At 38.3% G+C, this 26,647-nt stretch overlaps 1 protein-coding gene across 1 annotated transcript in view; it reads right to left on the reverse strand.

The window, feature by feature from the left end:
* The window catches only part of LRP2 (low density lipoprotein receptor-related protein 2), a 214,779-nt gene that overhangs the window by 100,432 nt on the left and 87,700 nt on the right, over window positions 1–26,647 (reverse strand). The window contains exons 17-31 of the mRNA XM_011960602.1: window positions 24,113–24,305; window positions 22,257–22,382; window positions 21,239–21,369; window positions 18,074–18,211; window positions 17,404–17,685; window positions 15,213–15,452; window positions 13,924–14,043; window positions 13,480–13,596; window positions 11,485–11,862; window positions 10,037–10,285; window positions 8,618–8,829; window positions 7,631–7,815; window positions 6,049–6,277; window positions 3,605–3,782; window positions 1,913–2,041 (exon numbers count right to left, since the gene is read on the reverse strand). Coding sequence (XP_011815992.1) covers window positions 1,913–2,041; window positions 3,605–3,782; window positions 6,049–6,277; window positions 7,631–7,815; window positions 8,618–8,829; window positions 10,037–10,285; window positions 11,485–11,862; window positions 13,480–13,596; window positions 13,924–14,043; window positions 15,213–15,452; window positions 17,404–17,685; window positions 18,074–18,211; window positions 21,239–21,369; window positions 22,257–22,382; window positions 24,113–24,305 — 2,907 coding nt within the window. The remainder of the gene's footprint in view (window positions 1–1,912; window positions 2,042–3,604; window positions 3,783–6,048; window positions 6,278–7,630; window positions 7,816–8,617; window positions 8,830–10,036; window positions 10,286–11,484; window positions 11,863–13,479; window positions 13,597–13,923; window positions 14,044–15,212; window positions 15,453–17,403; window positions 17,686–18,073; window positions 18,212–21,238; window positions 21,370–22,256; window positions 22,383–24,112; window positions 24,306–26,647) is intronic.

Genomic DNA, 26,647 nt, shown 5'->3' on the forward strand with positions numbered 1-26,647 from the left:
GTGCAGTATCTGCTTATTTTACTTAACAGTATCACAGAAGCACTTCCACATATATTCCAGCCACTTAGTAAACACCAGTTTAAAAGCTTTTCAACAGTCAAATCAAGTAAAATGTTTCCACCTATAAATGTTAACAAGTTTTCTAAACTTCCTGTTGGGAAAAAAAACGTGGAAACCTTTTATCGGTTAACATATATTGGCAATCAGTTACTCAGCTGGTGCTCTGAAATCAGCTGGGAAATCCTAAAAAAAGTTCAGTAAACTTCAGTTCAGTTGACTTCAGTAAAGTCAACCCATGAGAGAACCACCAGTGGAATTATTTGTGAAACAACAAAAGGCACTATTTAAAATTAACACTTATCAATCATCATCAGAGAGTAATATTGATTATACCAACCCCCAATGTGCAATTCAACAATCTTTGTGTGCTGAAAGAATGCTTTGTATCTGAAATGTCTACAGCCCAGTTTAATCGTCTCCTGAAAGACTCTAGGGACACACTAAATTAAACAATGTCAACCAGGATTAGGTACATAATGAGTCTCTGAGGAAAAATGGCAAATGCCAGTCCCTCTGTGAGAATTACCAATAATTAAAATCTTTCATCATGAAAGTATCATTGCACAATATTACATGCTGATGGAATTTGCTTTTCAGTAAGCCTACATCTGCATAATATCTAAACACTAAAAGTTTCCTGAATTTAGTATATATTTTCCATTCTAGATTAGGACTAGATTTCCTTCTAGATTACGACTCTATTATCTCTTAATTTAGGAATATGTGATAATTAAACATTTAAGTTGAACTTGTCTACAACAATTTTCATCAGTATCAAAATATATTCATTCACTTCACTGAGAAATGAAAGGGAACTTGGGTTTAGAGTAACTTCTTAGATTTTTAAGCAATAATGAATTATATTTTTAAGTGTATTATACACAAGTACACACTCCAGAAGAAATCTCTTTTGTGAACTGGCTGCAACTTTTCCTTCTTTTCTTACTCCCTTAAGTACTTGGTATAATCCTCCACATACTCTTCAATCGACCCAATAAAATATCTCTAGGATGAGATAAAGATTAAATTGCTCAATAGTCACTTGTAATATCTCATACAGACACAATTCTCCTTCTTAAAGTATCAGATGGTAATAGTAACAGTACTGAAACTGGAGTCAGAAGACCCAGGCTAGAACACTCATCAACTATTGGTTACAAGAATGAAAATGAGACAATGGAACCAGGTGCAGTGGTTCAGGTCTGTAATCCCAGCACATTGGGAAGCTAAGGCAGGTGGACGGCCTGAGGGCAGAACTTGAAGACCAGCCTGGGCAACATGGCAAAACCCCATCTCTACAAAAAATACAAAAATTAGCCAGGTGTGGTGGCACGCGCCTCTAGTCTCATCTACTCAGGAGGCTGAGGTGGGAGAATCACATGGGCCTGGAAAGTGGAGGCTACAGTGAGCTATGATTACACTATTGCACTACAGCCTGGGCATCAGAGCAAGACCCTATCTCAAAAAAAAAAAAAAGTGAGAAAGAGACAATGGACATGAAAAATGAAGCTGTACACAAACGTTGAGAATGTTTACTTCTTAGGTGCAGAATTTGGAACTTCCCATTACCATGGCTTGTCAGAGAAGTCTAACTGTACCCAGGTGAGAGAAAATGCGAGGTTACAGATTGTTCAATCACATGCACAAATAACATTAGTTCCATATACAGAAACTATATTACAACCAAGCCACTCAGTGACATCACCCCATACAACACACATCATTCTGCAGACACCTGAGGAATCAAAGGACACAGCACACGTTCAGTCACAATTGGGTTTAGAGTTTCCACTGCTTGGCACAAACTATGACCAGATCCATCTTCAGAGCACACATAAGGAGCATACTATACCTCTCAAGCAATTCAGGAGATCAGGAGACAGACTCCATCCTGAAGGACAAACACAGGAGTAAAAATGAGGCCCCTGTGAGGAAAGCAGGCACAGATGGCTGCAGCGGGAAAAGGCACATGGATTCACAGCTGTATGAGAAAGAAAGAAAGCACCAGTGAGTGGAAAACCACCACATTAAAATCAAAACAGAGTCATGCTCTTAGCGTCCTCCCAGAGGCCCCAGTACTGAGGGGCTTAAGTACATTGTTACCTCTGTTGTTTTCTTTTGTTTTGTTTTCATTGAACTACTTACACTTTCAACTTCCCTAGCATTAGGCTTTCGACTTAGAATTCATAAGGGACATGAGAGAGAAGAATGACTCAAGGTTACAGATCAATCCAGTCTATAACTAGATTATGAACAAACAGCCACTGAATAATCTGGAACTTGTAATAGAAATATGATGCCAAGTAATCTGTCTCCTTGCCTGACCTAAAAGAGATCTTTTTGCATTAAAATGAAAGTTGTGTGTTTGATGTGTGACCTTGTAGTTTACCTAGAGTTTTCCAGATTTGGTTAGATAATAATCTTTTATTTTTCTACTGATGATATCTCTGTGTATCTCTGCACCTCGAAAATCAGGATTCTGTGTGGCCCCCACACACAGGATGTTCCATAGTCCTATATATTCTTATTACACATACCATGCTATTAATAGATTATTAATCCATTCATTCACCAGAAAAATGGTAGGTACTCACTGTATACCAAACACCATTCTAAGCACTGGGGACGCTATAAAAGTGGAGTATATATTCGAGCAAAAAGGAACAGAACTAAACTGAGAGAGAAAGTGAGATTTCAGAACATGAGGGTAAACAGCAAAAGAACTATGAGGGGGCGGCTATTTTAGGTAGAGTGGTCAATGAGGGGCTCCCTGAGAAAGTGACATTTGGGTAGAATCCTAAATGACACGCTGAGCAACTCATGCAGAGATCTGGAAGAGAGATGTTCCAGGCAGAGGGAAGAGCTAGCGCAGAAGCTGAGAGGCGGGAGTCGCCTGCTGTGCTTTTAGACCATAATGAAATCCAATGTGGCAACAGCGAGTGGGAGAAGAGAACAGGGAAATAGCAGCAACCACATGCTGAAGTGTGTGAGAAATAACTGAAGAGTTTTGAGAAGAGAGGATTAAGTGAAGGTCAAGTGACTTATCTCCCTCTCCCACCAGAAAGAACAGTACGGATGCCAAATCTTTCACCTAGCCACCCATACCATGCACTTTAGGATGACTCGTGCTGGCTACAGCAGAGCACCTAGAAGGCAGTGCTGCCATAATAAACTAGTCCTAAAAGTAAGCTGCTTTCAATCACAGAGTGGTGGCGGTAAGAGGATCAAAGGCACTGTCAGTTCTGTACTCCATTTGTCAGCTGAGGAAACGGAGACTCATGTGAGGGTCACAGAGGTAGCAGCCAAATGCTGAAATGATATAATTCAGATGTGCTGTTGTTATATCCAAGGTTTGAATTTTCCATGGTAAATAAAAGTAATGGCAATGTCAGGACTGGGGAAAGTATAGAGTGGGGTGGTTTGTAAAGAGAAAAAGAAAATGTATTGCCCAAACAAACGGGTCTGTAACAGTGTGCATTTAGCATTCCCAGGGTCAGTGTTTTCCAAGCTATTCCCAGGCAGGAGGTTTCTCTGTACCACTCACAATTTGGTTGTTTCGAAGGATGAACTGCAACAATCCCAAGGGGCCATTGAATATTATACATTACAACTGACTGGTTCCCTCCATGCCACTTGTTGGCTCGCATAACCCGACGAGTCGCACGGTCAGTCCAGTACACAGAGTCTTCAAAGAGAGTTAGAGCATAGGGATGCCGTATAATCTGTGAGGCAGAAGAGAACAGTGAGACCTCATCCAAAAATCAAAGCCAAGGTGCACTGAGTCAAAGAGGATATGTGCTCAAGCAGATGCTTTCCTTTAGCATGTCATTATTAAATAAAAACACAAGGAAGTCATGGTACAAAAGAGCGGCAAAAAATACACAATTCATCCTATATCCCACTAAACCATTCAAGATCCTTTCACATACACGTGTCATTTATTCTTTATGTTTGTCTTGGTAATTACAGTGGGCATCTATTTTACAAATGAAAACAAAACTGAAGCACAAAAAGCAAGATGATGTATCAGGATCACCTACTAGTTAGAAGTTAGATGGAACTAGAGAGCTTAGAGACTCCTTATCTCCCACTCCCACACCCCAGCCCTCACTCCATCATCAGCACCCTTGTGCCTGCTATTTCCACTGTCTTGTGCTGCCACTCACTGATTCACATCAATCTGTTACAGTTTAGGTGCATCTTTCCTTCAAGTCACAGCAACTATACAATGGCAATTTTTTCTTTTTTTAAAATTATTTTTTATTTATTTTTTTAAATTTTACTTTAGGTTCTGGGATACATGTGCAGAACATGCAGGTTTGTTACATAGGTATACACATGCCATGGTGGTTTGCTGCACCTATCAACCCATCATCTAGGTTTTAACACTCACATGCATTAGGTATTTGTTCTAATGGTCTCCCTCCCCTTGCCCCCCACCCACCGACAGGCCCCGGTGTGTATGTTACCCTCCCTGTGTCCATGTGTTCTCATTGTTCAACTCTCACTTATAAGTGAGAACATGCGATATTTGGTTTTCTGTTCTTGTGTTAGTTTGCTGAAAATGACGGTTTCCAGCTTCATCCATATCCCTACAAAGGACATGAACTCATTTCTTTTTTATGACTGCATAGTATTCCATGATGTATATGTCTATCATTAATGGGCATTTGGGTTAGTTCCAAGTCTTTGCTATTGTAAATAGTGCTGCAAGAAACATATGTGTGCATGTGTCTTTACAGTAGAATGATTTATAATCTTTTGGGTATATACCCCGTAATGGAATTGCTAGGTCAAATGGTATTTCTGGTTCTAGATCCTTGAGGAATTGCCACACTATCTTCCACAATGGTTGAACTAATTTACACTCCACCAACATTGTAAAAGCATTCCTATTTTTAATCGGGTTCAATAATAGCTCTTTGATAAAATATGTATTTTCTTTATTTTCCCATTTAACTTGTGAAAATAAATTTATTAGAATTTATTGAATAAAAAATATTACATAAAGAACAGGACTGAGAAATATAAATCTAGTTAATCTTTTTTTTTTTTTTTTGAAAACAGGGTCTCACTCTGTCACTCAGGCTGGAGTGCAGTGGCACAATCACAGCTCACTGCAGCCTTGACCTCCCTGGGCTCAGGCGATCCTCCCACCTCAGCCTTCCAAGTAGCCAGGACTATAGGCACACACCACCATGCCCAGCAAATTTTTTTTTTTTTTTTTTTTTGTAGAAATGGGGTTTTGCCATGTCACCCAGGCTGGTCTTGAACTCCTGGGCTCAAGCAATCCACCAACCTCAACCTCTCAAAGTGCTAGGATTACAGATGTGAGACAATGTGCCTGGCCAAGTTAAGTTATAAATTTTTGCTTGACAATTTTTTTATTTTATTTTATTTTATTTTGAGACAGAGTCTTACTCTGTCACCTAGGCTGGAGTGCAGTGATGCAATCTCAGCTCACTGCAACCTCTGCCTCCCGGGCTCAAGCAATTCTCCTGTCTCAGCTTCCCGAGTAGCTAGGACTATAGGCGTGCACTACCACACTGGCTAATTTTTGTATTTTTAGTAGAGATGAGGTTTCACCATGTTGACCAGGCTGGTCTCAAACTCCTGACCTCAGGTGATCCACCCACCTCGGCCTCCCAAAGTGCTGGGATTACAGGCGTGAGCCACCACGCCCGGCCACTTGACACCATTTTTAAAGGTATAGAACCAACAGATTCACATCTACAGCTCAACTAAATCACACGAGCTATAAAAATCCTCCCTGGACAAGGCACAATCTGACCATGAACTGGAATGAAAATATTCATTTTCCTGTTATTCATATGGGATAGACTGCATCTCACCGTTGCTGGTATTTCCTGGATTGACCTGACACTGTCTATGACACAAAAATTAATTTCTTAGCTTTTCTGATACTCGTGTGATTTCTACCTATCCACAACTGTAGTTTTAATTTGGTTTTCTTCACCACCAACTTACCAAATCACTGGCTATCACCTGTCTCCGATGGTGTCCGTTATAATCACAAAAGTCTATGTAATCAAGATAGGAGTCCATGAAGTAGAGCAGTCTGTTGGGGTAGTCAATAGTTAAGCCGCAGGGCCAGAAGATCTTGTCCTGGACAATGACAGTGCGCATGCTGCCGTCCATGCTGGCCCGCTCGATGCGAGGGTGGTGGCCCCAGTCAGACCAGAACAGTAGATGCTCACTGGGAAAGGAAACGAGTTACCAATTGGAGGAGACGTATTTAAATATTTAAAATAACTGTCATTTTAAATAATACAACATCCTGTTTATGCCCTGCTTAAAATAAATCATCTCTGGTTCAGAATATGTGCACAGAGTTTATTATTTCCTCTAAGTGTCACAAAGTAAAACTGTCATAACACAATCACAACCCATCTGGGTATTTTTATAATGTTTCATAAAACATGTAATACATAATGTCATAACGTAGTACATTATGACATTGAAACGTCTCAATGCCAATTCATGTTTGTTTATAATCCACAAATAGTTGATCTAGAAAAATCCATCTGTCCTTGTTTGTCTACCCTGCCATGTTTTTCGATAAGGAAATCAATTTATTCTTCATCAGGGATCCATAATAAATTTCACTGGTGTGTAATACTTTACAATATCTAGGAAGTCAACATCACATTGAACATAACTTGCCTAATTTGCCACCCTGCAGCAAAGAATCTAAGTTATCAAATATAAGTAAATTCAGGGAAAGAAGCCCTCAAAGATTTCCAAACACATGGGAGAATTTGTCTACCTTCCCTTTAGGAGCAGTAGGCAAAAACTGCCTTCCTTATATGACTTAAAAGGGAGCTCTCATAAACTACATAAAACTGAAGCAGAAAAATCCAGCCTTTTTGTTGTATAATCATGAGTTATCAAAGTTACATCAAACTGGCCCCTCAATGGACTATTATTGCATGCAGTAATTAGAAACTTAATTTTTTTTTTTTTTTTTTTTTTTTTTGAGACAGAGTCTTGTTTTTTCACCCAGGCTGGAGTGCAGTGGCATGATGTCCACTCACTGCAAGCTCCGCTCCCCCAGGTTCATGCCATTCTCCTGCCTCAGCCTCCTGAGTAGCTGGGACTACAGGCGCCCACCACCATACCCGGCTAATTTTTTTTGTATTTTTAGTAGAGACGGGGTTTCACCATGTTTGCCAGGATGGTCTCGATCTCCTGACCTAGTGATCCGCCCGCCTCGGCCTCCCAAAGTGCTGGGATTACAGGCGTGAGCCACCACGCCCGGCCAGAAACTTAATTTTTAATTATATGACATTTTGAAAATTGTATTGCCAAGCTAATAATAATCAATGTGATCTAAATATAAACAATCAATTGCTTTTATGTACTTTATGAAGAGGATAATTCAGATGAAGGAGAGATAGCAACACCCAGTTAGACACCTACCATGTTTAAACAAGGGATCATTTTAAATTTTGCATATCAGCAACATGCATATCAGCTACATCATGTTATTGTTGTTTTTCCCTCATCATAATCATGTCAAGGCAACATAATTAGAAAAAAAAAGTCTTACTTCATTCTGGGATCTAATGCTAGTCCTCTTGGATTTGTTAGGTTTTTACTAATCAGCACAGTCCTGTGGCTCCCATCAATTTTGGAGACTTCAATTGTTTCCAGAGCATAGTCTGTCCAGTAAAGATTACGACCTACCCAATCTATTGCAATAGTTTCAGTCAAGATGATGCTACTGTCAAATACCTAAAGACAAAAGTGAATAAAGACTGAATTCTAGAGCAAATTAATGAATGCAAACATGGATATTATATAAAAATCTAGATTAAACCATCTAACTTGTCCTATAATTACTTGTCAGGATTAGAAAATTTTGTCCTCTCATGTAGCTAACCACCAAATCAACAGTAGGGTTTTCCGAGAAACGTATACAAGATTTTGTCCCACTGAATATTCTAAGATAACTTCATTGTTGGGTTAGTGCATAGTTTCGTTTTGATTTCAAAAGTTTTTGCAATTAAGCAAAAGCTCTATCCATTTGCTTAGTTGGCAACATTATGAAACGTTATAGTGTTTGCATGCAAAGAATAACATCTCTGTTAATTAAGCACCAATAATTACCAAATAAAGTTGTAAGAGGCAGAGGAAATGTAACTATCAGGAGCCAAGAAACTGAAATTCTGGGAGATGGATTGAGAAATCTCACTAAATTAATGTTAAGAAAAGCAACCCCTTAACTTTCCTGCATTTTCCTCTGCTCTCATCCACAAGAAAAGACTGCAAAAGGAAACTTAAAGACATTGTGAGGTCTCTGCACCACTGACCTGGAATTCAGAATCATACATCTGCCTTCAGAGGCCACCCTCCTATTGAAAACAGCCATAAATTCGTAGTTATGAACATGCAAGTCTCTTGGGTGTTATGTGGCCCAGAAGGTACCATGAGAGCTACCCGGATGAGGTAGGGCCTTCTCTCACTGGTGAATAACAGCAAACAGACCCAAGACAGGGGAACTAGCCAGGCCAAAGGTCAACAGAAATGTACTTACTACTCTTCTGTCCGTTCCATTTTGAAACGCACTCCAGGTTTTACCCTGAGTTGCATCAGACCAAAAGATACGACCACTAATTGAATCAAAATCAACAGCTACAATGTAGGAACCATTCTCGACCAATGAATAGATATTGTGGACCTGGGAGGTGACACTGTCGGCAATGATTTTGTTCTGACTTGCCACAAGTAACAGCAGATTCTCAGATGCTGTTCAAGAAAAAAATGCAAAAATTTCAATGATACTGGGAGAAAACACAAAGCAACTCTTTAAAACATTTGACTCAATACTTTCGGTAACAAAAAGGTGTAATTCCAAACTATAGTAAGTTGGTGGGGAGGGGAGGAAGCCCCATAAGAATGATTTTAATCACTTCATTCTTAACCTTAATAGTTAGCTGGTTTTCATGAGTCCTTAAAATAGACTTTCCTGGGTTATATTTAAATGTGTTTCTAAATACTAGTCTAGAGGATACTATGCTTACATTCTTCCTTTTACTGTATTTATTTTTGTACTTTGTTTATCTTCCTTACTATTTAATAGATTGTAGGGTTCTGGACAGCAGGAATCATGTCTTAAATATTTCTGTTTTCTGAGGCTCTCAACTATGGCAGAGAGTTCTAATTCTCCTAACACCCCGTCTCTTCTTTTTCTTTTCAGTAATAAAGCATGCCAAGTTTTAGCTTGGCACAGACTCTCCAGCCAGAGACATTTCTCTCCCTCCACTGAAGTTTGGATGACCACATGACTAAGTTCTGACCAATAGGATGTGAGTAGAAATTATGAATCAAATTTCAGGTCACATTCTAAAAAAGGAAGCTGCTTGCCTTCCACTTTCTCTTTCCCTGTCCTACTTTCTAAGAGAAGCTAAAGCCTGGAGCATTGGAACCCTTGATGTAAGTCACATGATGAGGATAACAGAGCAGACTCATGCCATGGACTGTCTGACATCCAGACTCCTACTACATGTAAAAGAAAGAAACTTTCTGTTTTTGTTTTAGTTTCCTCTATTTGGTCACTTTGAAAGTGGTCAAATCAATGTCCTAATACACAGTAAAAATCACTTTCTTATAGCAGAAACTGAATTAATATTGGTTGAATTCAATTAATGAAGCATTATATAAAGATGCTTAACTATAGTATAGAAGTCATTTTAAATGATATAAAAGCCGATGATTTAAAAAATCATCGACTTGTATATGTTTTAACCTCTATTTTCCAAAATACACCAAGATTTTAATGTGTATTACCCCATTTAATCCTCACAAAAAATTGAGGTTTAAAGAGATTGCATAATCTTTCCAGGATTCAAGTCGATCTAACTCCTAATCAACATTGTCAAATGCCTACATGTGCCATTTGATTTTAAGCTCTGGGATGTGCTGATAAACTGGCTAGGGTTAATTCAGCAATTACCTGTAACTTTGCAAGTCCTCCCATCACTTTCTAACATGTAGCCTGTATCACATGAGCACCGGAAAGAACCTCTCATATTGTAACACTGCTGGCTGCAAGAGCCTGGAATATCACATTCATCTATGTCTTCACAGGTCTTAGAATCATTGGCAAGTAAGAATCCCAATGGACACAGGCATTTCGCCCCAAAGGGCTCTTGAACACACTCGTGAGTACAACCACCATTGAAATCTGAGCAGCTGTTCCCGTCTAGAAAAAAAGAAAGAGAATAATGAAAAAAGAAAATCAAGAATCTTTGCTTCTTTGATTCACTCTTATGCAACATTTATTATGCAGTCTCATGCCACCTTCAATATGATGCCCAGACAAGAGCTAAGTGCAGCATTCACTTGGGTGAGTTCCACAGGCTATTCAGGTTTGCTCTAATTTGCCTGAGGATTTACCATCCTTCATATCTATTAGAGTATGATCACCTTCTTCACCACAACCCGATAGTATAACTCCATTTAATGCAATGAGAACCCTTGGAAAAATATTGTTGACATCAAGGAAGAAAAGTGTCATTGATAGAGCATGCAAAGACACCTAAAATTGTTTCTCATTTTCTGCCTCTGAAATTCTTCTATCTATACAGAAATGGAAGATAGACAAACATTTAAGAGAAAAGACTAGAAAATCTATGAAGTGAACAAATCAAAGAGGAAAGGTCATTGAAACATTAGAGTACACAGATCCAATAACACATCACCATGCCTTAGTTTCAGGGCCAAAATGAAAATGCCTAAAGCCACCCTAAGACAGTTCACATGCCTGGGGATGCAAACGCCCTCTATTTCCATGTGTACTCTAACATATTTGTAAGAGTCATAACACAGACATGCATTAGAAAGGGAAGCGAGTTAATATAATCAGGACGTTTTCAGAACAAACACAACACATATGAAATCATAAGAATGTGAATTACTTCACAATCATACCTGGCTGGGGTTCATCTGAGAGTAAGCATTGATTAAAGAGGAAAGAAAGAAATGACAGTAATTAGGATTACATGCCAATCACAGCACTTTAATCACAGCAGCACTTCATTTTTTTGTGACAAGTTCTGATTGAAATTAGAAAATATTAAAGTTAGAAAAATTAATAAGCACATTGCCAACAGAACCAAATTTAATTTGATAATCTAATGGCCTCAATTTAGTCTCATTTTTTGAAACAAAGACATAAAAAGAAGTAAAAACACATAACCAAGTACAAAAGATTTAATCAGAAAATTATCCAATGGTGGTGTATTTGAATTCAATTATGGTTACCCCCTACACAGATGTGAACTCAGAGAGGAACTGAAATACTTCCTACAAAGCTACACTGTGACTGTGACAACGGTGATGCACACCAGGCTACTGTTCAGAATGAGTTTATGGCCAGTAAACTGTGGTCAGGAAACTTACTGCAAAGTGGGGACTCATCTGTCCCATTGGGGCAGTCAAAGATGCCATCACACACTACACTCAGATTCACACAGATGTTATGGCCAATACACTGCCATTGCCAACTAGGACAGCGAAAGGGCTGAGTAGGGCAGTCCTTCTCATCACTCATATCCCCGCAGTCATTGTCCCGATCACAGAGCCATGCCCTGTGGATGCAGTTTCCGTTGTCACAGTGGAAATATGATGAAGGGCAAGTCTTGGGGACACAGGCATTGTGCTCATCAGATCCATAGAGGCAGTCTGGATGCCCATCGCACTCCCAGAAGTTCGGGATGCAGATGCCATCTTCTTGGCATTGAAATTCATCTGAGTGGCACATACCAGGAGGCCTGGTTGCTAGAATGAAAACATGGGGAAAATGGGCTTGTGAATGTAATTTGTGATCCCTTTTATAGTCTACACTTAGAGGAAATTATTTTGGATCCAACAGTAGGTTTATAGTAATGACTATGACCAAATTAACATTGAAGGCTAAATGACATAGAGTCTTCTCCCACATCATAGTACACAGAAACATTTCTGTGGCAACTAGAGGATCTGACAACAAACGAAGTACAGAATGCACAACTGCTGACTAGCAGATAAGTACCTGTGTCAAAAGAACATTCTGTTTCCTTTTCCTGTGTTTCTAATGTTCTTCCAATTGCAGATTCAATAATAAAGTTTATCTATCTTTCTATGAAAGAATCACTAGAACATTACAATACAGCTTAAATAGCTATGATTACTTTGAACTTCATGTGTTTAATATCATGTTTGGGTGTTACTATTTTCCCTCAGATGAACTATATCCAATGAAACCAGCACACACTAAGTAAAACTAAAGGTAATGGTAAATACCCAATTCTTTACAAACTTTCCACTGTTCATCGAGCAGTCCTGGAGAGATAGGTAAGAACTGCTTCCCTGTGTCACAGGGGTAAACCAAAACTCTCTACCAGGGATCTTACAAGGCAACAGCAAGCCAGCACCAACTGACAGTTTAACCTCAGTTCATCACAGAATTTTATGTTTTTAATGTGAAACAGGAAAATTAGTGATTAGGAATTTCTAGATGTTGTGCAAACTATAAAGTATATAAGCATTTTATTTAACTTTCCATTTTAATCCATGGCTTTACACACTACCTTTCTGATGCAGGAGGAAAAATCATGAAAACTTACTTTTTATGGTCTGAAACACCATTGTTCAAACAAATAATCAACTCACTGATGAGTTTTTGCAAGTCTAAAATTCATTTAAAACAAAAAGTGGGCAAATAACAAATCATGTGAGTATAGGTTTCCAGTCTGTGAAGATTATAGATCCATCAGAATTATATTGTATGAAGTCCTACTTGAATACCCCAACTGGAAGAAATTTCTTTTCTCTGAACCTCCATAGAATTTTGTCTGTGCCATTTCTAAGACCCTTGTAACTGTCTATCCTGCTTAATTGTCTCTTGCCTTCTATAATCTCCTTTACCAGAGTCTAAGGACAAAGGCCATAAATAACATCTTAGCAGATATTCAACACATAATAGCACAAAGAATTAGTTCATCAGAGTCAATACTAAATACAGCTCCATACCATTTCTACACTATGATTTGAGCTCTCTTCTGAAACTTAAAAGAAACCAGTAAAATATCTTTATATGGAGTAGAGCCTCAAAAGTTTAAACCCACTAACATGGGAAGTCCTAAGAAAAACTAAAAATGAAAACAAAAATATCTAAGAAACATTTAGCCCATCTAAGACACTATTTGAAGTATCCATTTATACAACCACTTGATTCACTAATTACACATTATATGGCAATGTCTACTCAATTTTACTGTATGTTCAATACTGCATTCCTTCGAAGATACTTTCCCCCAGTTTGTCTGAGTTAGGGAAAATGTGTGGCAATATCAGTATCAATACTGGCAAAAATGAAATGACCCCTTTGAAACATGCTGGGTTTGTGTTACTTACGACAGCCTGCTTCATCCGAGTTGTCACTGCAGTCAAAAACACCATCACAACGATTCGTGACACTAATACACTTATCCCCACTGGCACACTTGAATTGAGAAGCAGTACAGTTTAATACTAAGAATGAAAGAGAAAAGCATTAGAAATTAACTCAGGGCTAAAATGACTAAACACAGATTTTTCTTTTTTGTTGTTATACTTTAAGTTCTGGAGTACATATGCAAAACGTGCAGGTTTGTTACATAGGTATACAGGTGCCATGGTGGTTTGCTGTATACATCAACCCATAATCTACATTAGGTATTTCTCCTAATGCTATCCCTCCCCCATCCCCTACCCCGCCACAGGCCCCGGTGTGTTATGTTCCCCTCCCTCTGTCCATGTGTTAACACTGAGATTTTTCTAAATAAACACCGTGAATAAAAACAAAAGCAATGCACTTACCACAGCCAACCTCATCAGATCCATCAACACAATCCTTGTCCCCATCACAGACAAACGATAGGTCAATACATCGATGGTTGGGGCAATTAAACTGACTAGGCTGGCATGTCTCTGTTGAATCTAATGTCATCCAAAAACAAAACCAACAAGTTTATTTCCTGTGCAACAAGTACCAGAGTCAAACTAAAAATGGCTAAATAGCTACAGAAGTTATCTCAATTGTACATGGGTCCAAAATTCTTTCAAATCAGCCACACTATCAAAGTCAGCTAAGCAAAAGAACTCAAAACTAGGATAGGTTTTAGAATTGAGAATAAAAGATTACAGGGCAGAGTCAGAAACTGTTATTACACCTTGGAAAATAGACCACATTTAGAAAATAAGCATCATGTGCCTGGACTGGGACTACATTTAACGAATACTATGAAGTCCATGACTCTAGACCAAAGCCAAGCAATGGAGACCAATTAGGCAACAAAACCAGCATGACCCACATGCCTAGTAGCAACAGTGTGTAGATAGACCCCCCAAACTGGATGTAAAAGTCTAAATAGAACAATTCTAAAAACCAGGGTCCTACCTTGCTGTTAAGACCATAGCCTCGGAGTCGGATGCAGTGGCTGGCCCCACCCACAACATGAAATTATATTAAATACAGACTTATAGGATATGAAAGCTAGAAGGGATCTTAAAGCTCATCTATTCCAAATGATGGTGACTTGCCTAGTCGTGCAAACAGAACTAGAACCTAGCCCAGGGAACTTTGCTCCATCTTAAACTATTACTGAAGACATGAAATAAAACAACAAGCTAAAGGAAAGCAGAACTGGCAAGATGGAAAACAGGTGGATAAGATCAATGGAAATTTAAATTTTCTGTGCCTCTTTATTTTGATGTCTTTTTGCTTGTACTAAATGAAAAAGAAACATCAATAGCCAAAGGTCTGGATATGTCTATATGACTTTTAATATTGTTTTAAATATATAAATAGATAGTTGAGGGATTTTCACTTTTTCAATTCCTATCTGAATTGAAATGTTTGGCATCAGAGGCAGTCCTTGCTTTGCTTCCATAGAACTCAATACTTACAGGTGGACTCTAAGCATCCCATGTGCAGGCACATGCCTTTATCCTTATAACCTAGCGATACAGAGATTGACAAGTGGAATAGAAGTACTAAAGAGACAATGAAAACTGTATGAGCCTTAGAGGAAAGAATGCAAGGCTGTTTGGTTGTTGACGTCTGTTTACAAGGCTGACCAACCAAGAGAAACCAGTTCAACACTTACTGCAGTTCTTTTCATCAGATCCATCCCCACAATCATTGTCTGTGTCACAGACCCAGTTCTTTGAGATACACTGGTGATTATCACAGGTGTACTGGGTGTCAAGGCAGGAAGCAGGTGCGTGGGTGGGGCAGTTGTGCTCATCACTGCCATCCACACAGTCGTTGCGCTTGTCACAGCGCCAGTGTGCAGGAATGCACTCCCCATGGCCACAGGTGAACGCCGAAGATGAACAGGTATTATCTACAATAGTAACAAACTGGTCATGAACAAATTTGTTTTTACAGACTTTTAAATGAGTTCTTGCCTTGTAAAGGCTCAGTTCACCTTTTATAATGGAGGCATTGTATATAATAAGGAGAAATGTTCATCAAGTGATGTCATCATCATTAACATCATCATTAGCTGGCATTTATTTGGTATTTATCATAGAAAAGGCATTTTTCTAAGTTATGCACACACACATCATATAAGTTCGCTTTAAATCCTCACAAGAATACTATAAGGCCGGGCGCGGTGGCTCAAGCCTGTAATCCCAGCACTTTGGGAGGCCGAGACAGGCGGATCACGAGGTCAGGAGATCGAGACCATCCTGGCTAACATGGTGAAACCCCGTCTCTACTAAAAAATATGAAAAACTAGCCGGGCGAGGTGGCGGGCGCCTGTAGTTCCAGCTACTCAGGAGGCTGAGGCAGGAGAATAGCGTAAACCCGGGAGGCGGAGCTTGCAGTGAGCCGAGATCGCGCCGCTGCACTCCAGCCTGGGCGACAGAGCGAGACTCTGTCTCAAAAAAAAAAAAAGAATACTATAAAGTACATATAATTGTCTGTATTTTACAGATAAGGAAATTGAGGCTTTGAGAGATTTAGGAACCTGCCTATGATTCACAGTCTGGTTGGACTGATTCTAAAGCTCATCCTTAACTTTCAAGCTGTTACTTCCTCCAACCACAATTTCAAATTCAGACTATAGAAAGCTTGAAAATGTGTCATATGAAAAGTGCAAATAGATAAAACATTAAGGTAAAATGTTGTGCTCTTAGAAATGAGAAGATAATACACAAAAAGATGAACATTTAAGAAATTTCAGAAAAATGTACAAGTGAGCATTTACTCTTTCAAATCTGTCACTCCTCTTTCTCTCCAAAAGAAAAGTTATTATTAGTATTAATTTCACCTTGATAGAGATTTCTGAGATTTCAACTGTCCTCTATCTTTTTTTAATTTGAATATAATACTTTTGCCTTCTGCAATAGTGTTTATTTGGCCTCAAACTATACAGACTAGATTACCATCAAAAGAAGAATATAAAGGTTAAGATCACCATTTCATTTTTTACTTATTTTACTCTAACATGGGGGAAAAGGAATATAACACATGATATTTTCCAAAGGCTATGATTGCAAGTAGTTATTCCATGATACTATTGTCTCAGTTGCTGAAGGTTAGGTCTAGTTTATTTTCATTGTTGTTATTTGTTGGCTTATTTTTTGAGGCAGGGTTTCACTCTGTTGCACAGGCTGAAGTACAGTGGCACAGTCTTGGCTAACTGCGGCCTCAACCTCCCCAGCTCAAGCAACTCTCCCACCTCAGCCTCCTAAGTACAAATTTTTGTATTTTACAAATTCTGTGAAAATACAAAATACAAATTAGCTGGATGTGGTGACATGTGCCTGTAGTCCCAGCTACTTGTAATTTTGTTTTTTTGTATTTTGTAATTTTGTATTTTGTAATAGCCCCAGCTATTTGGAATTTTGTATTTTTTTGTAGAGACCGGGTTTCGTCATGTTTCCCAGACTGGTCTCAAACTTCTGGACTCAAGCAATCCTCCTGTCTCGGCCTCCCAAAATGCTGGGATTACAGGCATTAGCCACCTTGCCTGGCCAGATCTAGTTTATTTCGATTTGACTTTTTGAGGAGTTTGCCAAGACATAATGACTGCATTGGTTCAAACAGCCAATGTCAAAGAAAAAAATTATTGAAGATAGTCTAAATCAAGGCTAGAAACCATCCACAATATTATGAATGAAATTTCTTGCTTAGCTTTCTAAAAGCCTTCAAAGTACTTGTCAAGAATATGAAATTCTAAAAGATATTTTTTCCCATATAAATAGCCCAAGTTTTTATTTATTTTCTTTGAAGACCACCTCTACTCTATTCATCCCAGGAAATATCGCCAGTGCACAGCTACTTACTAAGTGTGCCACATAGTTGCTCATCACTGTTATCATGACAGTCGTTGACTCCATCACAGCGATAGTAACTGGGCACACATCTGCCATTTTTACAGGGGAAGGAGAATACGCCACACTGCTCCGTGGGTGGTTCATTGGTTGGGTCCCCCTCGCATGTCAAGTGATTGGAAGCCAGCCTCATTCCATAAGGGCACCCACACACTCGCTGGAAATTTGGCACCGGGAAGCAGAAGTGGCTGCAGTCACCATTAGGATGCGTGGGTTGATTACAGGCGTTAGAACCTGCAAAAGCCAAGCCCCAAGGGAGTCAGTCATGTACATTTTCACTAGGTGGGTCACGGGTTTGATTTGTGAAGGAAAACAAACGGGACAAAACATTTTTCAGACCCAATACTAAAAAGTAGCTTCCTCTTGGAAATCAACCTGCCAAATACAACACTCCATTTAGGTAAGGAAAAGTCCCAAAATGTGTTTTTCCTGACAACACGTTTAAGGCTAGCAGCATTGAACAGAGATTCAAAGTCTTACACTCTCAGATTATGTGAACGACAAGAATATAAAACTATCAGGAGCTAGACCTTCAAGTAATAAGTACTTAAAAAGAACAGGAGCCACTATAACAAATAAATAAACCCATACAAAAAAAAAAAAAAAAACTGGGCAATCTCACCAGTCTGGATGTTGACATCATATGATTTCAAATGCAGTATGTAAGCAATGCCACTTCGGATAACTGTCATTTCTCCACCATCTGTTTTCCTGACTCGGATAATGGCACCCAGTCTCCAGTCAGTAAAAAATAAATGCTCTGAGAAGAAACATGGGTAGATTAATATTTTCAGTCACAGCTACCTTGTAAATAAATCACTTGAGAAAATGCAATAGGCTTGTAATGCTTCTTGCAGATACGATTATCTCCCCCATAAATATCTGTAATATGTTTCTGTTACCATTTTCCATGACTTGTTACTCCCTAGTAATGCTCTGTGGAAGTCTGTATGTTAATAATACCAGGGTTCAGGTTCAGGCAAGCACATACGGAGTTTTATGATGGCATTTAGTAGCAACTGGGGTGAGTTCGGCATAGGTAATAGTGAAAATAAGAATTGGAGAATTCTTCTACAGAGCAACTCAATGAGGCCTCATAGGTCTGCACCCGCTAAAGCACTCACCTGCTGAGTGCTCTTAGGCAAATACTACACTGTGTGAAGGAGACAGTCTGAATCATTCCTGAGATCCTTCCCAGGTCAAACAGTTCATATTCTATGTTTTAATGACAGCGCTTAAATTGTATTTATCCCCCCTTGACTTAAATAAGAAGCCGTTGAGAAGGAAAAGTACAGGTCTAGATCAAAAAGGAACTTTCATTGTATGTTTGAGGATCAATAAAAATCTCAACACAAATGTGCATTCACCTATAACCACACTACTAATGTTCCATGATGCTCAGAACAGTAAGAGAGAGGCAATGCAGACTCTCAACAACAAAAATTTAATCATGTTCACTTTACACTAACTACTGCAGCAGGAAAGTAAACATATATTTTAAAAAGAAAGAATTGCATCAACGTGGATTTCTCTTTAATAACAGTTTAACTAGAAAACCCTAATTAATTAGAAAATGCTTAAGATGTCATAAATTTTATTTAACCAATTTCCTTATCTGTGCTCTAATCAATGACCAGTCAGTCATTGGATTCCCTAAATCTTTCTAGAAACTGGCAATCCCAGTCCCACTACTCACAAAGGTATCCTAATATACTTGAATAAGTAAGGAGTTCAATAAATCTTTTAGTTCTGTGTGGTGCACAATCAAGAAGATCTAGCCCTTTAGTAAAAAGGTACACAATTTCTCTAATGTTGCACAACAAAAGAACTTTCCAAAAGAAATTCACAATAAACAGCAATGTTGAAAGAAACAAATAATTATTGCTATTTTGGGAATGTTGTGTTGCCCTCATGGGTATGCATTCAATTTTTTTCATACTGATGAAACCAAAAGATACTAAAACTACATTTTCTTGAATCCCAAAACATCCCATCCCAGAGCAGAGAAAATTCAACATTTTTATAATGTTTCTATGTGACAGCAAATAGCATGTGTCTGACATCATTAGTAAAAGGGAGTAAATGGATGGCGGCGGCAGGAGGGGGACGGGAGGAGTATTTATAATTAACTCATCAAAAATCTCATGAGCATTTTTTAAATACCACACACTCCTCCACAGATAAACAGACAGCAGGACAAGATATGCAATATACTAACTATTCATTCTACACATACATTCTATGCATGTGAGAAAGTCTTTGATTTATAGTGAGTGTCTAGTCTTTTCAAGCACTATGTTAATTATTCAAAGTAGGAGGTTTCAACCAGGGACACAACTAGCATATACACAGGGCTTTTGGTGGACCTAAACAAAACATGACCCCTCTAACTACAGTAATCATGGTTTGTCAAACAGACCCAGGATAGATTTCGGTCTCTCCTCACCCTCTTGGCCTAGCATTTTTATGCAGTGCACAAGCTGTACAACCATTCACAGAGCTCCTGTTTTCAAGACTAAGCAAACCACCTGTTTCATGGTACCAGGCTACATTCTTATTCCCAGCAACTCAACTCACAACAGCAAGCCTACATTCAAATGGGGAGCTGAGAAGGCAGGCGAGCATTGGCTGTGCTCATTGTGACTGTAGTTCCCCAGAATTCATGCTTCCCAGCAATTTTCACTAGTAGCATGAAATTATTTGGAAAGGTTGATGAAAAAACAATTATGTCTCACTGTTCTTCATAAAGCATAACCTAACACTTCTATAAAACAAAGATGATGTCAGTTCTCCAACATTTTGAATAAAAAAGTTTCAAAGTCATTCAGTGAACATATAGTTGATGAATATGTGTAATCGTTTTTTCCATAAGGATTTCTAATGAGATTCTTACAAACACTGGAGAATAATGAAATGCACAATGATGACTATAAACAGCTCTTGCTGTTTTATTCTTGAAAATGAAGGCAGTAATTTACTGTTTCCTCATGTGATACTTGTATAACTAAGTAGTTGGGATGTTGAATGGTATAATACATGTAATCTACAAAGTGCTGTACCCATATACATTGTCAACATTATACAAATATATGCAAAACAAAAATCACACTCTAAAAATGAAATACACCATCAACAAACTGAATGTTTTGTCTATATATAATAGTGCTATTGTAAATTTTTTCATTTTTTTTCATTTTTTTTTTTTTTTGAGACGGAGTCTCGCTCTGTCGCCCAGGCTGGAGTGCAGTGGCTGGATCTCAGCTCACTGCAAGCTCCGTCCCCCGGGTTTACGCCTCAGCCTCCGGAGTAGCTGGGACTACAGGCGCCCGCCACCTCACCCAGCTAGTTTTTTTTTTTTTGTATTTTTTAGTAGAGACGGGGTTTCACCGTGTTAGCCAGGATGGTCTCGATCTCCTGACCTCGTGATCCGCCTGTCTCAGCCTCCCAAAGTGCTGGGATTACAGGCTTGAGCCACCGCGCCCGGCCTAAATTTTTTTAATCAAAACGGTTATCTGTGAGTATAAAATTGGTCTGTATGAGTCTTTTTTTTTTTTTTTCCCCGAGACAGAGTCTCACTCTGTCACGATCTCCTGACCTCGTGATCCGCCCGTCTTGGCCTCCCAAAGTGCTGGGATTACAGGCTTGAGCCACCGCGCCCGGCCTAAATTTTTTCATTTTAAAGTGGCCAGCTTTTCTGGGATTGTGAGAATGCCACATGAGGATGAGTTTACTGTTGTAACTCGCAATGTATAAAAACAATACATACCTTTATTGCTTTAAAACATACCTCCAAAGATGGCAAGTCCAAATGGATGTGTCATCTGCTCTATGTGGCCCAGTCTTCTTCTGTCTAAACCATCAAAGGTGCTGTGCTCAATTTTATCAAAATAGGCATCTACCCAGTATAATCGTGAAGCACTAAAATAATAAAATGCTTAATTATCTCTTATCCAAAAATTATCAGAGCACCCTTTACACAAACAGCATTCAAAAACAGTAGGGTCAGTTGACACATTTATTAAACAAAGTTTTTAAAATTTAAATTATATTTATTAAAAATTTAATAGTTTTATGTCCCCCAGAAAGAGACAGCTACTTTCATGAAGTGACTTTCAATCAATTGCCTTAGAAAACTTAAAATGTTGCTATCTTTGAGCCAGAAATTTTATTTTCTCCTTGTGAAATCAACAAGTTAAGAAAAACATTGGTAGTAACCTATGTTTAAAAAGTTAATATATTTCTTCCCTTTTTTTATCCCATAAGTTACTTTGGCATTTTCATCTTTATAAACTTATTTACTCTATTCCTTTTCCTATGTTCCCAGATAGATCATCAATTTCTTGAGAACCATATATTATACTTTTAAAGTTCTCCCAAAGTGCATGTAAGCAAATGTGCATTGGTTGATTAATTGACTCCAAAGATTTCCTAAACTCAAGATGCTCCCTGTAAAAAATTACATACAACCTACAGTTCATCAAATCTGTACCCTACTTCCAATGGGGCTTGGGACCCATCACCCCCACCTTAAGTTTCCACTAAGTCTTATCATTCAGCTTTCTCTAGTAATTTTCTCAGAATACTCATGAATTAATTAGTTTTCACCCCAGCAGTAGCTGGCCAACTATGTTTATGTTCTTTGTGTTCTTATTCAATATCCTTCTCCCATCACCAATTAATTATTTAAAATTTCACGAGGGCAAGCAGTACCAGTTTCCTTACTCCATCACATCACCCAACCTGCCTCATTATGTGTTCTGCAGTAAAAGGGAACTAAAGTCACAGGGATGATAATTCCTACTTACGCCCAATCGATGGCTAAGCCATTGGGCCATCCAAGAGTAGTGTTTACTATAGGCAAGAGGTGAGATCCATCACTCCATGCTCTCATAATTTTAGCAGGACGGAACCAATCAGTGAAGAATAGATACCTAGAAAAAGCAGTAGTAAGTCAAGGCTGTTAACACTGGGACAAACTACATGACTTCCAGAGATTTAGAACAAACAGAGATTCTCCAGATACTGCAATTAATTTCGTTTTCTTTATATGCTATTGAGTTTAACATATTTAGTGTATAACTGACATAATTGTCAGTTAAAATTTAGTTGTCAACATGTAACCAAAGTCACAAATACAAATGGCATTTAAATGGGCGTTGAGAGAAGAGAACCACTGTCTTAGATTTTAGGAACTAAAACTATTGTCACCCAATGTATTCTCTAACAAGACACAATTCAGGTTACCTGAATATTAATATTAATATTCCATGTTGTTAAAATAAAATAATAAACAACAAGCAGAGCAAGAAAACAGATTTCAATCTTTTTCTCTCTGGATTAAACATTCAGGATCTTCTAGTCATTCTTGCATAAGAAATTGATAAATTTGCAGGAAACCATTCATCTCAGATGAAGAAAGCATCCAAATCAATGCGCTGCAAACAGTATCTGACCCAAGGCGTTTTTTCAATATTCTAAAGAGTGGGAAAAAGATAAGTCTAGAGGCAAAAAAAAAAAAAAAATCTTTTTCTCTTTTATGATATCCAGAGGAATCAAAATTAGTCTTTTCCAAAATGTAACTTTCTGAAATGTAACTACTTCATATCATTTTAAACAAGAATCATCAGGAAAGGAATTCAACAGTTTTTCAAAACCAAAGGCCAAAAGTTTGAGTTAAGACAAATCCATTTAAAAAATCAACTATTTAACTTGCTATAGGGCAATGAAATTTCTTATCAATAATAACATCAGTTTTAATATGTGTCTCTTTTATTATCTTACAGAGAGAAAATTAAAGCAGACACTCTAGACGCAGCAAACAGACTTTTTTTAGGCACACAGGCATTCCAGTCAGACAGGTCTGGAATTTGAATACTGACTGTTGCCTAATAGCTGCGGGCTCTTTCACAAGTCACTTTATCTCACTGTGTCTTAGATTCATTCTCTCTAAAATGGGTATTTACACATACCTCCTTCACAAACTAGCTTTGGGATCTGATGAGATTATATATCTAATGGAAGCACAGGGATGGATGTTCCCTGGGTAATCAGGCGTTAGTGAGTTACCGGCCATCGTTTTTATCATTCCACTCATATACAACACATAGCTCAGATTTGTTCTAAATAAACACAGTAGCTGTTAAACATATGTAAATAAGAAAGGTAAGAACCAAAAAGGAATACTGTGAAGTCTTCTGTCTTTCCTTGTTTGGCACCACCAATTATAGAATGGTAAAACATGAAACTCTGTGGTCTGAAAAACTTTTTATTCTGAAAACTACTGAATGATTAAGCAAGTTTTGCTAAGCTTATATCAATATATTAAAGCAGGGAAAGAATTTGGATCTTTCCTGTCAATTCCGTTGCCTATTCACTCCTTCTCTACTGAATCTCTATCACATTGTTTGGTCCTCTGCAGTTGTGAAAAAAACTACACTTCAGTGAAGACTGGGAAAGCCAAAAGTTAGAAGAACTGTTTTGGGTTTAAAAACAATTTTTTTACTAGTTTTTGAAGGAAAAAAGAAATAAAATTTAAGATGATTTCAACTTATACAGTTCAATCTTATATTTGCTGAACTTACCAAATTGCTAGGGCATCACTTTTCAATGACTGTAAAAGACATACAGTTTCAAGCTCTTAGGAAAACATGAACACACTTACCCAGCAAAAGGATGAACTACCACTGATCGGGGGTTATTTAAATACTGAACTACTGTGCGTCTCGTTTTATCAGCTAGCCTCATGACACTGATACTTTTGTAATGAGAGTCTGTCCAATAGAGATTCTTTGAGATCCAATCGAAAGCCAAACTTTCAACATTTTCCACCCTGTTAGCTGCGAGAATTTCTCTTCCTATAAGTTAAAATACGGACATGTTTTAAACTAAGTATATTTTGTAAGACATCAATTTTCCTACTAATGCATATTGAAATTTTGTGTCAGAATTGGAACATATTTCAGGAATACATGTGGAATTCTTTTTTAAAAAAAAACTCTGTAAGCTGCTGAGCAGTAACATGAAATAAACTTAGAATCTATCCATTCCTCAAACTTTGGATCTCAAAGAGTAGATATGATACTGACAAACAGAACCAGGAATGGTATGGCCTGGATTTACTCCCATGTGCAACCTTCCAGAAAAAAATTTCTCACTGCAGAATATCTGAAGAAGAGATACCTGAGTTCACCTACTACCACCCGGAGACGGCTCTGATAAGCTGACACCACCAGGTACGACCTGAGGGTAACCTTGAGGTATCACTGCCCAACCCTCTCATCAACAGTCTTCCACAGCCACAAAGTTGCCAAGTTTGGAAAAGACCAGCAGAGATACCAGAAAGGAAATCAGAACTGATTTTAAAAAAAAAAAAACCACTTTCCTCTTTATGGTGTTGTTATGCCTTCTTTTCCCCTCTTTTTTCTTTTTTCACTAAAGAAAATCTGAATCAGAATAAACAGCCATACCTCTTTCTTTTGCGGTAGGAAAAAAAAAAAAATCTTACTACTTTTTCTCTTCATTTATTCAGCAAATTGTGAAAAGAAAGTTCTCTGTGTGATAGACAACCAACTATATATTTAGAAAACACAATATTTCTAATACTGTTAATAATTACAGCTTAGATTAAATGAGCACTTACTAGGAGGCAGAAATTGGACTGAGTACTCTACATGGATTCATCCATCCTCACAGCCACTCAATCAAGTAGGCATTATTATCGCTCCTATTCTACAGATGAGGGAACCAAGTCAAAGAGAAGTTAAGCATCTGGAAAGAAGTGTGGACACCACCCTCAAGGTAATTCATAGTGAGGTGGTAAAAGAGGAGGAGGCAACTAGGCCAAGAGACAAAAATAAGAGTAACAGGTGCTGAGATGGAGAGATGCATAGGATGGTCTGAAAGCACAGATTCCTAATGGACCACATGGCAAAGCGGAGGTCTGGGGTGATTGACAGAGACAGAGACTGAACCCTCCACATGTTCTAGGAGTATGGCTGGACGTGAATGAGTTAATGGTAGAGGTTAAAGGAGACGGAAATATTCATGATGACCACCAGGTGGGGATGAGGCACTGAGGAAGGGGTGAGTGGTCATGTCCTTCCTCTAAGGCATGTGAGAAGTTGGATGAGGCATCCACTTAGACACGTTGGTTTAGAGGTGATTGTAGGATATCCAGGTGATGTATCCAAAAGGCAGCTGGCCCTATGGGTCTGAACCTCAGACAGAGAACTTGCATAGAGGTTTTTATCATGACCTACAGAAAAGTTTGCTTGGTCTTTCCCTCATTCCCCAGGTAAGGAGGAAAAACACTCAGTAAATGCACTATTATAAAAGTCTCCCCCACAATTATTTATAGTTGTTACATAGATAGTAATCAAAGGCATGAAAGGTGTGAAATTATTCAGAGAAAGGAGGATCAATGTTGAACAACAGATTTACAGCTTTTTATAGAACTGGCAAAAAAGAAAAGATCTCCAGGTACACTAGAAAAAAAAAAAAAGATCAAGAAATAGAAGGAAATCCAGGAAGATACTGTCATGGAAGAAAGAATTTTTGAGAGAAGATGGCCGAAGTACCAAATATAGATCTGAAAGGCATTATTTAATGTAGCAAGAAAGAGACTAGAGGTGACCAGGATGAGAGGGGTTTCAGCCACCTGGTGGGCAGATTGCGAGAGGTGAGTAATCAGTGAGAAATATGGAAGAGGGGATAGGAAAGTGCAAATCAATCTTTCAAGAAACTTGACCATGAAATGCAGAGAAGGACTTATCACTAAAGAGGAACGTGGAGTGAAGGGTAAGTTGCATATTTTTTTAGGATGGGAGAAACTTGAGCATATCTGATGACAGGGAAAAGTCAGTAGAAAAAGAGAATTTAGAAAAGAGAAGGTATCATTGATGGAGGGAGTTTTCCTGAGGGCTTCATTCAGCTAATCCTGACTTTTAATATGACTTCTTTTTCTTTTTCCTTTTATTTTTATTTTTCTTTAGAGACAGGTCTTACATCGGCTGCAGTGCAGTGGCATGATCATAGCTCACTGCAGCCTCCAACTCCTTACCTCAAGTGATCCTCCCAAGTATCTGCCACTACACCACACCACCACCACATTGGTTAATTTGATTTCTGACTCATTTCCTGCATATACTGTGTACTCATTCAAGAAAAAAAAAAAAAAAAAAAAGAACAGTGTAATGCC

Source organism: Colobus angolensis, unplaced genomic scaffold, assembly GCF_000951035.1.
Source record: "Colobus angolensis palliatus isolate OR3802 unplaced genomic scaffold, Cang.pa_1.0 Scaffold517, whole genome shotgun sequence".
NCBI classification, from domain to species: Eukaryota; Metazoa; Chordata; class Mammalia; order Primates; family Cercopithecidae; genus Colobus; species Colobus angolensis.